Here is a 16,002-nt window from a genome sequence, read left to right on the forward strand (position 1 = left end):
AGACTCAGCATGAGTGAATTGGAACAGCTCAGCGTGAGAGACTCAGCGTGAGTGAATTGGAACAGCTCAGCGTGAGAGACTCAGCATGAGTGAATTGGAACAGCTCAGCGTGAGAGACTCAGCGTGAGTGAATTGGAACAGCTCAGCGTGAGAGACTCAGCATGAGTGAATTGGAACAGCTCAGCGTGAGAGCTTCAGCATGAGTGAATTAGAACAGCTCAATAGTGGCAGCTTCCTATTCTGCAATTGATTCTTCTACTCCCTCACCCTGAAAGGAAAGGGGATATTTCAACCCCAAAACACGCAGTGTAACCTCCTCCCACACACACACACTCAGAGAGAAACCCTCAGCAGGGGACATTGATCCCAGCAACCTAAATGTTTAAGGTTGTGCTAAGCAAGGACAGGGTAAGGGGTCTCTGAGAGAACTCTATTGATTATGTGTCAGAGCTGGGAGAATGGAGTTTCAATCAATCACACACACACACACTCACACTCACTCACTCACTCACTCACTCACACACACTTTCAAGTCCCTCGGATGAGCACCTGATTCCCCTTTTCGTTTCAAGCTGGGGTGAATCGTGTTTATAATATTCCTTTTATGAAGGGACTTCATGACTAGAATAATCATCTCTCCCTCTATCCTGTATCCACCCCCTCTCTTTCTCCTGGTCTAGAGGTGACTATTAAAGCCCTGAAGGAGAAGATCCGGGACTATGAGCTGAAGAACCAGGCTGAGAACATGGTCCAGAAGAAACAGGTCCAGCTCCACAATGACTATGCAGAGAAGGAGAGGTGAGTTACAGTATCTACTAGGAATATAGAGAGGAGAGTTACAGTATCTACTAGGAATATAGAGAGGAGAGTTACAGTATCTACTAGGAATATAGAGAGGAGAGTTACAGTATCTACTAGGAATATAGAGAGGAGAGTTACAGTATCTACTAGGAATATAGAGAGGAGAGGAGAGTTACAGTATCTACTAGGAATAAAGAGAGGAGAGGAGAGTTACAGTATCTACTAGGAATATAGAAAGGAGAGTTACAGTATCTACTAGGAATATAGAGAGGAGAGTTACAGTATCTACTAGGAATATAGAGAGGTGAGTTACAGTATCTACTATGAATATAGAGAGGAGAGGTGAGTTACAGTATCTACTAGGAATATAGAGAGGAGAGGAGAGTTACAGTATCTACTAGGAATATAGAGAGGAGAGTTACAGTATCTACTAGGAATATAGAGAGGTGAGTTACAGTATCTACTAGGAATATAGAGAGGAGAGGTGAGTTACAGTATCTACTAGGAATATAGAGAGGTGAGTTACAGTATCTACTAGGAATATAGAGAGGAGAGTTACAGTATCTACTAGGAATATAGAGAGGAGAGTTACAGTATCTACTAGGAATATAGAGAGGTGAGTTACAGTATCTACTAGGAATATAGAGAAGAGAGGAGAGTTACAGTATCTACTAGGAATATAGAGAGGAGAGTTACAGTATCTACTAGGAATATAGAGAGGTGAGTTACAGTATCTACTAGGAATATAGAGAGGAGAGTTACAGTATCTACTAGGAATATAGAGAGGAAAGTTACAGTATCTACTAGGAATAAAGAGAGGAGAGGAGAGTTACAGTATCTACTAGGAATATAGAAAGGAGAGTTACAGTATCTACTAGGAATATAGAGAGGAGAGTTACAGTATCTACTAGGAATATAGAGAGGTGAGTTACAGTATCTACTAGGAATATAGAGAGGTGAGTTACAGTATCTACTAGGAATATAGAGAGGAGAGTTACAGTATCTACTAGGAATATAGAGAGGAGAGGTGAGTTACAGTATCTACTAGGAATATAGAGAGGAGAGTTACAGTATCTACTAGGAATATAGAGAGGAGAGGAGAGTTACAGTATCTACTAGGAATATAGAGAGGAGAGGTGAGTTACAGTATCTACTAGGAATATAGAGAGGAGAGTTACAGTATCTACTAGGAATATAGAGAGGAGAGATACAGTATCTACTAGGAATATAGAGAGGAGAGTTACAGTATCTACTAGGAATATAGAGAAGAGAGATACAGTATCTACTAGGAATATAGAGAAGAGAGATACAGTATCTACTAGGAATATAGAGAGGAGAGTTACAGTATCTACTAGGAATATAGAGAAAGAGGAGAGTATCTACTAGGAATATAGAGAAGAGAGATACAGTATCTACTAGGAATATAGAGAGGAGAGTTACAGTATCTACTAGGAATATAGAGAGGAGAGTTACAGTATCTACTAGGAATATAGAGAGGAGAGTTACAGTATCTACTAGGAATATAGAGAGGAGAGGTGAGTTACAGTATCTACTAGGAATATAGAAAGGAGAGTTACAGTATCTACTAGGAATATAGAGAGGAGAGTTACAGTATCTACTAGGAATATAGAGAGGAGAGTTACAGTATCTACTAGGAATATAGAGAGGAGAGATACAGTATCTACTAGGAATATAGAGAGGAGAGTTACAGTATCTACTAGGAATATAGAGAGGAGAGGAGAGTTACAGTATCTACTAGGAATATAGAGAAGAGAGATACAGTATCTACTAGGAATATAGAGAGGAGAGGTACAGTATCTACTAGGAATATAGAGAGGAGAGTTACAGTATCTACTAGGAATATAGAGAGGAGAGTTACAGTATCTACTAGGAATATAGAGAAGAGAGGAGAGTTACAGTATCTACTAGGAATATAGAGAGGAGAGTTACAGTATCTACTAGGAATATAGAGAGGAGAGGTGAGTTACAGTATCTACTAGGAATATAGAGAGGAGAGGTGAGTTACAGTATCTACTAGGAATATAGAGAGGAGAGGTGAGTTACAGTATCTACTAGGAATATAGAGAAGAGAGATACAGTATCTACTAGGAATATAGAGAGGAGAGTTACAGTATCTACTAGGAATATAGAGAGGTGAGTTACAGTATCTACTAGGAATATAGAGAGGAGAGGTGAGTTACAGTATCTACTAGGAATATAGAGAGGAGAAGGAGAGGGGAGTTGGAACAACGAAGCCTACACAGCAGCTATGCAGTGAAGAACACGTGTCCAGCCGTATATCCTATCCAGACGTATTTCCTGTTTGTCAATGTAACTATTATGGAGGCTCGGGTCTCTTCCTCTATGTTGAGCACTCACTTCCTGTGTCTCAGAGGGCCAGTATATGGATGGCACCGCTGACACGTATGTGAGAATCTGTCTGTGGATATTAATATATAACACTCTGTGGCATTTTTCCAACAACGCCTTAAAAGACACAACTTTATTAGCTAAAATTATTATTATCCAAGATGGCGTAGCAGTCAGACGTCTTTTGTCCTCGTCTTGTCGTGTCCCGTGTATATATATCTTTTTCTTCGCATATCTTTAAAAAAAAAAATCTAAACTAAACTTGAAAACACTCTCCTGCAACCCGCCTAACCCAAAGTGGTGCGGATCTGTTTTTTTCTGAAGTATCTTATTCACCTTAAACCTGAAATCCCCACAACAAGAGGCTAGTCAGCTAACCACTGCTAGCGATCATCAGCTAACCTGTAGCCCGGAACGCGACTCAAACCAGAGAATACCGGACCTATTTTCTCTCCATATCCCCAGATTCCTACCGCAAGATATGGATATTTTCACCTGGATCGTCGCAGCTAGCTAGCTACTATCTGAGTACTGGCTAACGTCGGTCCCGGAGCAAGCACAGATTAGCCTGGAGCTAGCCCATGCTAGGCTCTTTCTCCCGGCTAGCTAAAGACGCCCATCAACCACTCCTGGTCTACAATACCCGGACACCTTCTACTGCCGGTACGGGTCACGGAACCCCACCGATCCTTCACGACTGGACTACGGGGGTACTCAACTGGCCTCTACATCGCGAACACCCCTGAATGCCCATCCGCTAGCCGCGGCCTGCTAGCTGCTAGCTGTCTAGAGCATATTGGACTGTTAGCTGTATAGATCCATCCATTTTTTTGGGCCACTATACATATTTTGCCAACTGGAATTGGACACCTCTGCTACTCGGAACCCTACTATCCATCACGACTGGTCTATCGACGTCACCGCATGCAGAGGCCAAAACAGACTTTCCTCCATCGAGACGTCCCTCTAAGGCCCTTCTGCTAGCTTGCTTGCCCCGGTCAACTAGCTTGTAGCCCCGGTCTACTAGCTTGTAGCCCCGGCCTGCTAACTGTCTGAATTGCCGTGTCTCCAGCCAGCCCAACCACTCACTAGACCCCTATGATCACCCGGCTACACATGCCTCTCCCTAATATCAATATGCCTCGTCCAGTACTCTCCTGGTTAGTGATTACTGTCTTATTTCACTGTAGATTCTCTAGCCCTGCTCAATATGCCTTAACCTACCATTTAGTTCCACCTCCCACATATGCGATGACATCACCTGGTTTAAACGTCTCTAGAGACAATATCTCTCTCATCATTACTCAATGCCTAGGTTCACCTCCAATGTACTCACATCCTACCATACCTTTGTCTGTACATTATGCCTTGAATCTATCTCGACCAGAAACCTGCTCCTTTTACTCTCTGCTCTGAACCCACGAAACGACCAGTTCTTTTAGCCTTTAGCCGTACCCTCATCCTACTCCTCCTCTGTTCCTCTGGTGATGTAGAGGGTAATCCAGGCCCTGCAGTGCCTAGCTCCACTCCTTCTTCCCAGGTGCTCTCATTTGTTGACTTCTGTAACTGCAAAAGCCTTGGTTTCATACATGTTAACATCAGAAGCCTCCTCCCTAAGTTTGTTTTATTCACTGCTTTAGCACACTCTCCCAACCCGGATGTCCTAGCCGTGTCTGAATCCTGGCTTAGGAAGTCCACCAAAAACCCTGACATTTCCATCCCTAACTATAACATTTTCTGACAACATAGAACTGCCAAACTATTTGAGCTTCTACTTTTAAAAATCCATCTTTCCAGAAACAAGTCTCTCACTGTTGCCGCTTGTTATAGACCACCTTCTGCCCCCAGCTGTGCCCTGGACACCATATGTGAATTGATTGCCCCCCATCTATCTTCAGAGCTCGTGCTGCTAGGTGACCTAAACTGTGACATGCTTAACACCCCGGCCGTCCTACAATCTAAGCTTGATGCCCTCAAACTCATACAAATGATCAATGAACCTACCAGGTACAACCCCAAAGCCGTAAACACGGACACCCTCATAGATATCATCCTAACCAACTTTCCCTCTAAATACACCTCTGCTGTTTTCAACCAAGATCTCAGTGATCACTGCCTCATTGCCTGCATCCGTAATGGGTCTGCGGTCAAACGACCACCCCTCATCACTGTCAAACGCTCCCTAAAACACTTCAGCGAGCAGGCCTTTCTAATCGACTTGGCCCAGGTATCCTGGAAGGACATTGACCTCATCCCGTCAGTAGAGGATGCCTAGTTATTCTTTAAAAGTGCCTTCCTCACCATCTTAAATAAGCATGCCCCATTCAAGAAATTTAGAACCAAAAACAGATATAGCCTTGGTTCTCTCCAGACCTGACTGCCCTTGACCAGCACAAAAACATCCTGTGGCGTTCTGCATTAGCATCGAGCAGCCCTGTGATATGCAACGTTTCTGGGAAGTTAGGAACAAATATACAGAGGCAGTTCAGAAAGCTAAGGCTAGATATTTCAAGCAGAAATTTGCATCCTGTAGCACAAACTCAAATAAGTTCTGTGGCACTGTAAAGTCCATGGAGAATAAGAGCAACCCCCCCCCCCCCAGCTGCCCACTGCACTGAGGCTAGATAAACACTGTCACCACCGATAAATCCACAATAATTGAGAATTTCAATAAGTATTTTTCTACAGCTGATCATGCTTTCCACCTGGCTACCCTCGGTCAACAGCCCTGTGCTCCCCACAGCAACTTCTAAGGTCTTCGAAAGCCAAGTTAACAAACAGATTAACAAACATTTCGAATCCCACTGTACCTTCTCCGCTATGCAATCTGGTTTCCGAGCTGGTCATGGGTGCACCTCAGCCACGCTCAAGGTCCTAAACGATATCATAACCGCCATAAATAAAAGACAATACTGTGCAGCTGTCTTCATCAACCTGGCCAAGGCTTTTGACTCTGTCAATCACCGTATTCTTATCAGCAGACTCAACAGCCTTGGTTTCTCTAATGGCTGCCTCGCCTGGTTGACCAACCACTTCTCTCATAGAGGTCAGTGTGTCAAATCGGAGGGCCTGTTGTCCGGACCTCTGGCTGTCTCTATGGGGGTGCCACAGGGTTAAATTCTTGGACCGACTCTCTTCTCTGTATACATCATCTGTATACATCAATGATGTCGCTCTTGCTGCTGGTGATTCTCTGATCCACCTCTACGCAGACAACACCATTCTGTACATCTGGCCCTTCGTTGGACACTGTGTTAACTAACCTCCAGACAAGCTTTAATGCCATACAACTCTCCTTCCGTGGCCTCCAACTGCTCTTAAATGCTAGTAAAACTAAATGCATGCTCTTCAACCGATCGCTGCCTGCACCTGCCCGTCCAGCATCACCACTCTGGACGGTTCTGACTTATAATATGTGACCAACTACAGATAGGTGTCTGGTTAGACTGTAAACTCTCCTTCCAGAATCATATTAAACATCTCCAATCTAAAATGTAATCTAGAATCGGCTTCCTATTTCGTAACAAAGCATCCTTCACTCATGGTGCCAAACATACCCTCGTAAAACCGACCATCCTACCGATCCTCGACTTCAGCGATGTCATTTACATAATAGCCTCCAACACTTTACTCAGCAAACTGGATGTAGTCTATCACAGTGCCATCCTTTTTGTCACCAAAGCCCCATACACTACCCACCATTGTGACGCTCTCGTTGGTTGGCCCTCGCTTCATACTCGTCACCAAACCCACTGGCTCCAGGTCATCTACAAGTCTCTGCTAGGATAAACCCCGTCTTATCTCAGCTCACTGGTCACCATAGCAACACCCACCCTGTAGCACGCGCCCCAGCAGGTATATCTCACTGGTCACCCCCAAAACCAATTCTTCCTTTGGCCGACTCTCCTTCCAGTTCTCTGCTGCCAATGACTGGAATGAACTGCAAAAATCTCTGAAACTGGAAACACTCATCTCCCTCACTAGCTTTAAGCACCAGCTGTCAGAGCAGCTCAAAGATCACTGCACCTGTACATAGCTCATCTGTAAATAGCCCATCCAATCTACCTCATCCCCATACTGTATTTATTTATCTTGCTCCTTTGCACCCCAGTATCTCTCCATCATGGCCTATTTTATCAAACCTCTCTTATCTCACCTCATTTGCACATGCTGTATATAGGCTTATTTTTCTACTGTATTATTGACTGTATGTTTTGTTTACTCCATGTGTAACTCTGTGTTGTTGTATTGTGTCGAACTGCTTTGCTTTATCTTGGCCAGGTCGCAATTGTAAATGAGAACTTGTTCAACCTGGTTAAATAAAGGTGTTCTTAACTAGCCTAACTGGTTAAATAAAGGTGTTCTCAACTAGCCTACCTGGTTAAATAAAGGTGTTCTTAACTAGCCTACCTGGTTAAATAAAGGTGTTCTTAACTAGCCTAACTGGTTAAATAAAGGTGTTCTTAACTAGCCTACCTGGTTAAATAAAGGTGTTCTTAACTAGCCTACCTGGTTAAATAAAGGTGAAATTAATCAAATAATACATGTTCTCTCTTCTCTGTCTCTTCTTTCTATTGGTCAGGAACTATTGAACTATATCTATTGGTGTAGAACGGCCAGGGAACCATGGTGACCAGACATTACTGCCGAATACAGCATTTTAATGAGAAGTGGTTTGTTGTTTTTAAGGAGAATACAGGCTGAGAAATGGTGGTATAACAGAGAATTGTTACAGTTTCCATGGTTATAGAATTGAACAGAGAGGGAGTTTTGAGGCGGCTGAAGTAACACCATCTCAATGACCCGATGTCTTAATTGCTTTGAATGACTCTCTCTCCCTGTCTCTCTCCCCATCCCTCCATCTCTCTCTCTCCCCATCCCTCCATCTCTCCCTGTCTCTCTCCCCATCCCTCCATCTCTCCCTGTCTCTCTCCCCATCCCTCCATCTCTCTCTCTGTCTCTCTCCCCATCCCTCCATCTCTCTCTCTGTCTCTCCCCATCCCTCCATCTCTCTCTCTCCCCATCCCTCCATCTCTCCGTCTCTCTCCCCATCCCTCCATCTCTCCCTGTCTCTCTCCCCATCCCTGCATCTCTCCCTGTCTCTCTCCCCATCCCTCCATCTCTCCCTGTCTCTCTCCCCATCCCTGCATCTCTCCCTGTCTCTCTCCCCATCCCTCCATCTCTCCCTGTCTCTCTCCCATCCCTCCATCTCTCCCTGTCTCTCTCCCCATCCCTCCATCTCTCCCTGTCTCTCTCCCCATCCCTCCATCTCTCTCTGTCTCTCTCCCCATCCCTCCATCTCTCTCTGTCTCTCCCCATCCCTCCATCTCTCCCTGTCTCTCTCCCCATCTCTCCCTGTCTCTCTCCCCATCTCTCCCTGTCTCTCTCCCCATCCCTCCATCTCTCCATGTCTCTCTCCCCATCCCTCCATCTCTCCCTGTCTCTCTCCCCATCCCTCCATCTCTCCCTGTCTCTCTCCCCATCCCTCCATCTCTCCCTGTCTCTCTCCCCATCCCTCCATCTCTCCCTGTCTCTCTCCCATCCCTCCATCTCTCTCTGTCTCTCTCCCCATCCCTCCATCTCTCCCTGTCTCTCTCCCCATCCCTCCATCTCTCCCTGTCTCTCTCCCCATCCCTCCATCTCTCCCTGTCTCTCTCCCCATCCCTCCATCTCTCCCTGTCTCTCTCCCATCCCTCCAACTCTCCCTCTCTCTCTCTCCCCATCCCTCCATCTCTCCCTGTCTCTCTCTCCCCATCCCTCCATCTCTCTCTCTCTCCCCATCCCTCCATCTCTCCCTGTCTCTCTCCCATCCCTCAATCTCTCTCTGTCTCTCTCTCTTCCCATCCCTCCATCTCTCACTGTCTCTCTCCCCATCCCTCCATCTCTCTCCCTGTCTCTCTCCCCATCCCTCCATCTCTCTCTGTCTCTCTCCCCATCCCTCCATCTCTCTCTGTCTCTCTCCCCATCCCTCCATCTCTCCCTGTCTCTCTCCCCATCCCTCCATCTCTCCCTGTCTCTCTCCCCATCCCTCCATCTCTCTCTCTCCCCATCCCTCCATCTCTCTCTCTCCCCATCCCTCCATCTCTCTCTGTCTCTCTCCCCATCCCTCCATCTCTCTCTGTCTCTCTCCCCATCCCTCCATCTCTCTCTGTCTCTCTCCCCATCCCTCCATCTCTCTCTGTCTCTCTCCCCATCCCTCCATCTCTCTCTGTCTCTCTCCCCATCCCTCCATCTCTCTCTGTCTCTCTCCCCATCCCTCCATCTCTCTCTGTCTCTCTCCCCATCCCTCCATCTCTCCCTGTCTCTCTCCCCATCCCTCCATCTCTCTCTGTCTCTCTCCCCATCCCTCCATCTCTCTCTGTCTCTCTCCCCATCCCTCCATCTCTCTCTGTCTCTCTCCCCATCCCTCCATCTCTCTCTGTCTCTCCCCCTCCCTCCATCTCTCCCTGTCTCTCTCCCCCTCCCTCCCTCTCTCCCTGTCTCTCTCCCCATCCCTCCATCTCTCCCTGTCTCTCTCCCCATCCCTCCATCTATCTCCCTGTCTCTCCCCATCCCTCCATCTCTCTCTCTGTCTCTCTCCCCATCCCTCCATCTCTCCCTGTCTCTCTCCCCATCCCTCCATCTCTCCCTGTCTTTCTCCCCATCCCTCCATCTCTCCCTGTCTCTCTCCCCATCCCTCCATCTCTCCCTGTCTCTCTCCCCATCCCTCCATCTCTCTCCCTCTCTCTCCCCATCCCTCCATCTCTCTCCCTCTCTCTCCCCATCCCTCCATCTCTCCCTGTCTCTCTCCCCATCCCTCCATCTCTCTCCCTGTCTCTCTCCCCATCCCTCCATCTCTCTCCCTGTCTCTCCCCATCCCTCCATCTCTCCCTGTCTCTCTCCCCATCCCTACATCTCTCTCTGTCTCTCTCCCCATCCCTCCATCTCTCTCTGTCTCTCCCATCCCTCCGTCTCTCTCTGTCTCTCTCCCCATCCCTCCATCTCTCTCTCTCCCCATCCCTCCGTCTCTCTCTGTCTCTCTCCCCATCCCTCCATCTCTCTCTCTCCCCATCCCTCCGTCTCTCTCTGTCTCTCTCCCCATCCCTCCGTCTCTCTCTGTCTCTCCCCCCATCCCTCCGTCTCTCTCTGTCTCTCCCCATCCCTCCGTCTCTCTCTCTCTCTCCCCATCCCTCCGTCTCTCTCTCTCTCTCCCCATCCCTCCGTCTCTCTCTGTCTCTCTCCCCATCCCTCCGTCTCTCTCTGTCTCTCCCCATCCCTCCATCTCTCTCTGTCTCTCTCTCTTCCCATCCCTCCATCTCTCTCTGTCTCTCTCCATCCCTCCATCTCTCCCTGTCTCTCTCCCCATCCCTCCATCTCTCTCTGTCTCTCCCCATCCCTCCATCTCTCCCTGTCTCTCTCCCCATCTCTCCCTGTCTCTCTCCCCATCCCTCCATCTCTCCATGTCTCTCTCCCCATCCCTCCATCTCTCCCTGTCTCTCTCCCCATCCCTCCATCTCTCCCTGTCTCTCTCCCCATCCCTCCATCTCTCCCTGTCTCTCTCCCCATCCCTCCATCTCTCCCTGTCTCTCTCCCATCCCTCCATCTCTCTCTGTCTCTCTCCCCATCCCTCCATCTCTCCCTGTCTCTCTCCCCATCCCTCCATCTCTCCCTGTCTCTCTCCCATCCCTCCAACTCTCTATGTCTCTCTCCCCATCCCTCCATCTCTCCCTGTCTCTCTCCCCATCCCTCCATCTCTCTCTCTCCCCATCCCTCCATCTCTCCCTGTCTCTCTCCCATCCCTCAATCTCTCTCTGTCTCTCTCTCTTCCCATCCCTCCATCTCTCACTGTCTCTCTCCCCATCCCTCCATCTCTCCCTGTCTCTCTCCCATCCCTCAATCTCTCTCTGTCTCTCTCTCTTCCCATCCCTCCATCTCTCACTGTCTCTCTCCCCATCCCGCCATCTCTCTCCCTGTCTCTCTCCCCATCCCTCCATCTCTCTCTGTCTCTCTCCCCATCCCTCCATCTCTCTCTGTCTCTCTCCCCATCCCTCCATCTCTCTCTGTCTCTCTCCCCATCCCTCCATCTCTCCCTGTCTCTCTCCCCATCCCTCCATCTCTCCCTGTCTCTCTCCCCATCCCTCCATCTCTCTCTCTCCCCATCCCTCCATCTCTCCCTGTCTCTCTCCCCATCCCTCCATCTCTCTCTGTCTCTCTCCCCATCCCTCCATCTCTCTCTCTCTCTCCCCATCCCTCCATCTCTCTCTGTCTCTCTCCCCATCCCTCCATCTCTCTCTGTCTCTCTCCCCATCCCTCCATCTCTCTCTGTCTCTCTCCCCATCCCTCCATCTCTCCCTGTCTCTCTCCCCATCCCTCCATCTCTCTCTGTCTCTCTCCCCATCCCTCCATCTCTCTCTGTCTCTCTCCCCATCCCTCCATCTCTCTCTGTCTCTCTCCCCATCCCTCCATCTCTCTCTGTCTCTCCCCATCCCTCCATCTCTCCCTGTCTCTCTCCCCATCCCTCCATCTCTCCCTGTCTCTCTCCCCCTCCCTCCATCTCTCCCTGTCTCTCTCCCCATCCCTCCATCTATCTCCCTGTCTCTCCCCATCCCTCCATCTCTCTCTCTGTCTCTCTCCCCATCCCTCCATCTCTCCCTGTCTCTCTCCCCATCCCTCCATCTCTCCCTGTGTTTCTCCCCATCCCTCCATCTCTCTCCCTGTCTCTCCCCATCCCTCCATCTCTCTCTCTGTCTCTCTCCCCATCCCTCCATCTCTCCTGTCTCTCTCCCCATCCCTCCATCTCTCCCTGTCTCTCTCCCCATCCCTCCATCTCTCTCCCTCTCTCTCCCCATCCCTCCATCTCTCTCCCTCTCTCTCCCCATCCCTCCATCTCTCCCTGTCTCTCTCCCCATCCCTCCATCTCTCTCCCTGTCTCTCCCCATCCCTCCATCTCTCTCTCTGTCTCTCTCCCCATCCCTCCATCTCTCCCTGTCTCTCTCCCCATCCCTCCATCTCTCCCTGTCTCTCTCCTCATCCCTCCATCTCTCCCTGTCTCTCTCCCCATCCCTACATCTCTCTCTCTGTCTCTCTCCCCATCCCTCCATCTCTCTCTGTCTCTCCCATCCCTCCGTCTCTCTCTGTCTCTCTCCCCATCCCTCCATCTCTCTCTCTCCCCATCCCTCCGTCTCTCTCTGTCTCTCTCCCCATCCCTCCGTCTCTCTCTGTCTCTCCCCATCCCTCCGTCTCTCTCTCTCTCTCCCCATCCCTCCGTCTCTCTCTGTCTCTCTCCCCATCCCTCCATCTCTCTCTGTCTCTCCCCATCCCTCCATCTCTCTCTGTCTCTCTCTCTTCCCATCCCTCCATCTCTCTCTGTCTCTCTCTCTTCCCATCCCTCCATCTCTCTCTCTCTCTCTCCATCCCTCCATCTCTCTCTGTCTCTCTCCCCATCCCTCCATCTCTCTCTGTCTCTCTCTCTTCCCATCCCTCCATCTCTCTCTGTCTCTCTCTCTCCCCATCCCTCCGTCTCTCTCTGTCTCTCTCCCCATCCCTCCATCTCTCTCTGTCTCTCCCCATCCCTCCATCTCTCTCTGTCTCTCTCCCCATCCCTCCATCTCTCTCTGTCTCTCCCCATCCCTCCATCTCTCTCTGTCTCTCCCCATCCCTCCATCTCTCTCTGTCTCTCTCCATCTCTCTCTCTCTCCCCATCCCCCCATCTCTCTCTGTCTCTCTCCCCATCCCTCCATCACTCTCTGTCTCTCTCCCCATCCCTCCATCTCTCTCTCCCCATCCCTCCATCTCTCTCTGTCTCTCTCCCCATCCCTCCTTCTCTCTCTGTCTCTCTCCCCATCCCTCCATCTCTCTCTGTCTCTCCTATCCCTCCATCTCTCTGTCTCTCCCATCCCTCCATCTCTCTCTCTCCCCTTCCCTCCATATCTCCCTATCTCTCTCCCCATCCCTCCATCTCTCTCTGTCTCTCCCATCCCTCCGTCTCTCTCTGTCTCTCTCCCCATCCCTCCATCTCTCTCTCTCCCCATCCCTCCGTCTCTCTCTGTCTCTCTCCCCATCCCTCCGTCTCTCTCTGTCTCTCCCCATCCCTCCGTCTCTCTCTCTCTCTCCCCATCCCTCCGTCTCTCTCTGTCTCTCTCCCCATCCCTCCGTCTCTCTCTGTCTCTCCCCATCCCTCCATCTCTCTCTGTCTCTCTCTCTTCCCATCCCTCCATCTCTCTCTGTCTCTCTCTCTCCCCATCCCTCCATCTCTCCCTGTCTCTCTCCCCATCTCTCCCTGTCTCTCTCCCCATCCCTCCATCTCTCCTTGTCTCTCTCCCCATCCCTCCATCTCTCCCTGTCTCTCTCCCATCCCTCCATCTCTCCCTGTCTCTCTCCCCATCCCTCCATCTCTCCCTGTCTCTCTCCCCATCCCTCCATCTCTCCCTGTCTCTCTCCCATCCCTCCATCTCTCTCTGTCTCTCTCCCCATCCCTCCATCTCTCCCTGTCTCTCTCCCATCCCTCCAACTCTCTCTGTCTCTCTCCCCATCCCTCCATCTCTCCCTGTCTCTCTCCCCATCCCTCCATCTCTCTCTCTCCCCATCCCTCCATCTCTCCCTGTCTCTCTCCCATCCCTCAATCTCTCTCTGTCTCTCTCTCTTCCCATCCCTCCATCTCTCACTGTCTCTCTCCCCATCCCTCCATCTCTCCCTGTCTCTCTCCCATCCCTCAATCTCTCTCTGTCTCTCTCTCTTCCCATCCCTCAATCTCTCTCTGTCTCTCTCTCTTCCTATCCCTCCATCTCTCTGTCTCTCCCATCCCTCCATCTCTCTCTCTCCCCTTCCCTCCATATCTCCCTATCTCTCTCCCCATCCCTCCATCTCTCTCTGTCTCTCCCCATCCCCCCATCTCGCTCTGTCTCTCCCCATCCCTCCATCTCTCTCTGTTTCCAGAAAGCTCCAGGAGAGCCAGAACTCCATGTCCTCCAAACTGGCCCAGGCCTTACAGACAGGTAGCTACCAGTCCATTCACTACCTGTCCTGTATCTGTCACACACACCGTTGGCCTGACTAATAGCTGTTGTTTCTTGGCTGTTTTTCAGCTCTTGAAACAACTCAGGCAGAGCTCTTTGATCTGAAGACCAAGTATGACGAGGACTGCACAGCAAAGTGAGTTTCAGCTAACCTTGGGTGTGGTTGGGTGTGGTTGGGGGTGGTTGGGTGTGGTTGGGGGGGAGGGTGTGGTTGGGTGTGGTTGGGGGTAGTTGGGTGTGTGTGTGTGGTTGGGTGTGTGTGTGTGTGTGGTTGGGTGTGTGTGGTTGGGTGTGTGTGGTTGGGTGTGTGGTTGGGTGTGTGTGTGTGTGGTTGGGTGTGTGTGTGTGGTTGGGTGTGTGTGTGTGGTTGGTGTGTGGTTGGGGGTGGTTGGGGGTGGTTGGGTGTGGTTAGGGGTGTGTGTGGTTGGGGGTGGTTGGGTGTGTGTGTGTGTGTGTGTGTGTGTGTGTGTGTGAACATTTCTCTCCATCCCATCACTTGCTGCTGTGATTATTTCCAGTCATTACAACTCTCCCTCTGAGGTCACCAAGCGATTAGGAATCTCCAGAGGAAAGCCCCAGAGTTGGACCTTCTCCTGCTGCTCAATGACAGCCTCGAAATCCCGGCTTTAGAGATACACTGTAAATACTGAGAGATTATATAGCATTTTATAAACTGGGTGGTTCAAGCCCTGAATGGTGATTTGGCTGACAGCCGTGGTATATCAGACCGTATACCACGGGTAAAACAAAACATTTGTTTTTACAGCTGTAATGACGTTGGTAACCGGTTTATTTGAGCAATAAGGCTCCTCGGTGGGGTGTTTGAGATATATGGCCAATATATCACGGGTAAGGGCTGTTCTGGACACGCCCTTCCTGTTCTGGACACGCCCTTCCTGTTCTGGACACTCCCTTCCTGTTCTGGACACTCCCTTCCTGTTCTGGACACTCCCTTCCTGTTCTGGACACTCTCTTCCTGTTCTGGACACTCTCTTCCTGTTCTGGACACTCCCTTCCTGTTCTGGACACTCCCTTCCTGTTCTGGACACTCCCTTCCTGTTCTGGACACTCTCTTCCTGTTCTGGACACTCCCTTCCTGTTCTGGACACTCCCTGTTCTGGACACTCCCTTCCTGTTCTGGACACTCCCTTCCTGTTTTGGACACTCCCTTCCTGTTCTGGATACTGCCTTCCTGTTCTGGACACTCCCTTCCTGTTCTGGACACTCTCTTCCTGTTCTGGACACTCCCTTCCTGTTCTGGACACTCCCTTCCTGTTCTGGACACTCCCTAACCGTGGTATATTGGCCATGTACCACACCCCCTCAGGCCTTTTTTCTTAATTAGAACCTCCCAAAAAATGCTATTATACCACTGGATGGGGGTCTCTCTGTATGCTCTTTAGTCTTAGTGAGGGACATTGGGGAGGGGTTATAAGGGGAGGGGGTTATAAGGGAGGGGGTTATAAAGGGAGGGGGCAGGGTTATAAAGGGGAGGGGGGGTTATAAAAGGGAGGGGGGGTTATAAAGGGGGTTATAAGGGGGGGGTTATAAGGGGAGGGGGTTATAAAGGGAGGGCAGGGTTATAAAGGGGGTTATAGAGGGGGTTATAAGGGAGGGGGTTATAAAGTTATAAGGGGGGGGTTATAAAGGGGGTTATAAGGGGGTTATAAGGAGGGGGGGTTATAAAGGGGGGGCAGGGTTATAAAGGGGGTTATAAGAGGGGGGGTTATAAAGGGGGGTTATAAAAAGGGGGTTATAAGGGGGTGGTTATAAAGGGGGTTATAAGGGGGGTTATAAGGGGGGTTATAAGGGGGTTATAAAGGGGGTTATAAAGGGG

At 49.8% G+C, this 16,002-nt stretch overlaps 1 protein-coding gene across 1 annotated transcript in view; it reads left to right on the forward strand.

Annotated features, from left to right (window-relative positions):
- LOC115125974 (homeobox protein cut-like 1) overlaps positions 1 to 16,002 on the forward strand; it is a 230,054-nt gene that overhangs the window by 141,697 nt on the left and 72,355 nt on the right. The window contains exons 6-8 of the mRNA XM_065000585.1: positions 681 to 798; positions 14,086 to 14,144; positions 14,235 to 14,301. Coding sequence (XP_064856657.1) covers positions 681 to 798; positions 14,086 to 14,144; positions 14,235 to 14,301 — 244 coding nt within the window. The remainder of the gene's footprint in view (positions 1 to 680; positions 799 to 14,085; positions 14,145 to 14,234; positions 14,302 to 16,002) is intronic.

Source organism: Oncorhynchus nerka, linkage group LG14 (genome assembly GCF_034236695.1).
Source record: "Oncorhynchus nerka isolate Pitt River linkage group LG14, Oner_Uvic_2.0, whole genome shotgun sequence".
Classification (NCBI taxonomy): domain Eukaryota; kingdom Metazoa; phylum Chordata; class Actinopteri; order Salmoniformes; family Salmonidae; genus Oncorhynchus; species Oncorhynchus nerka.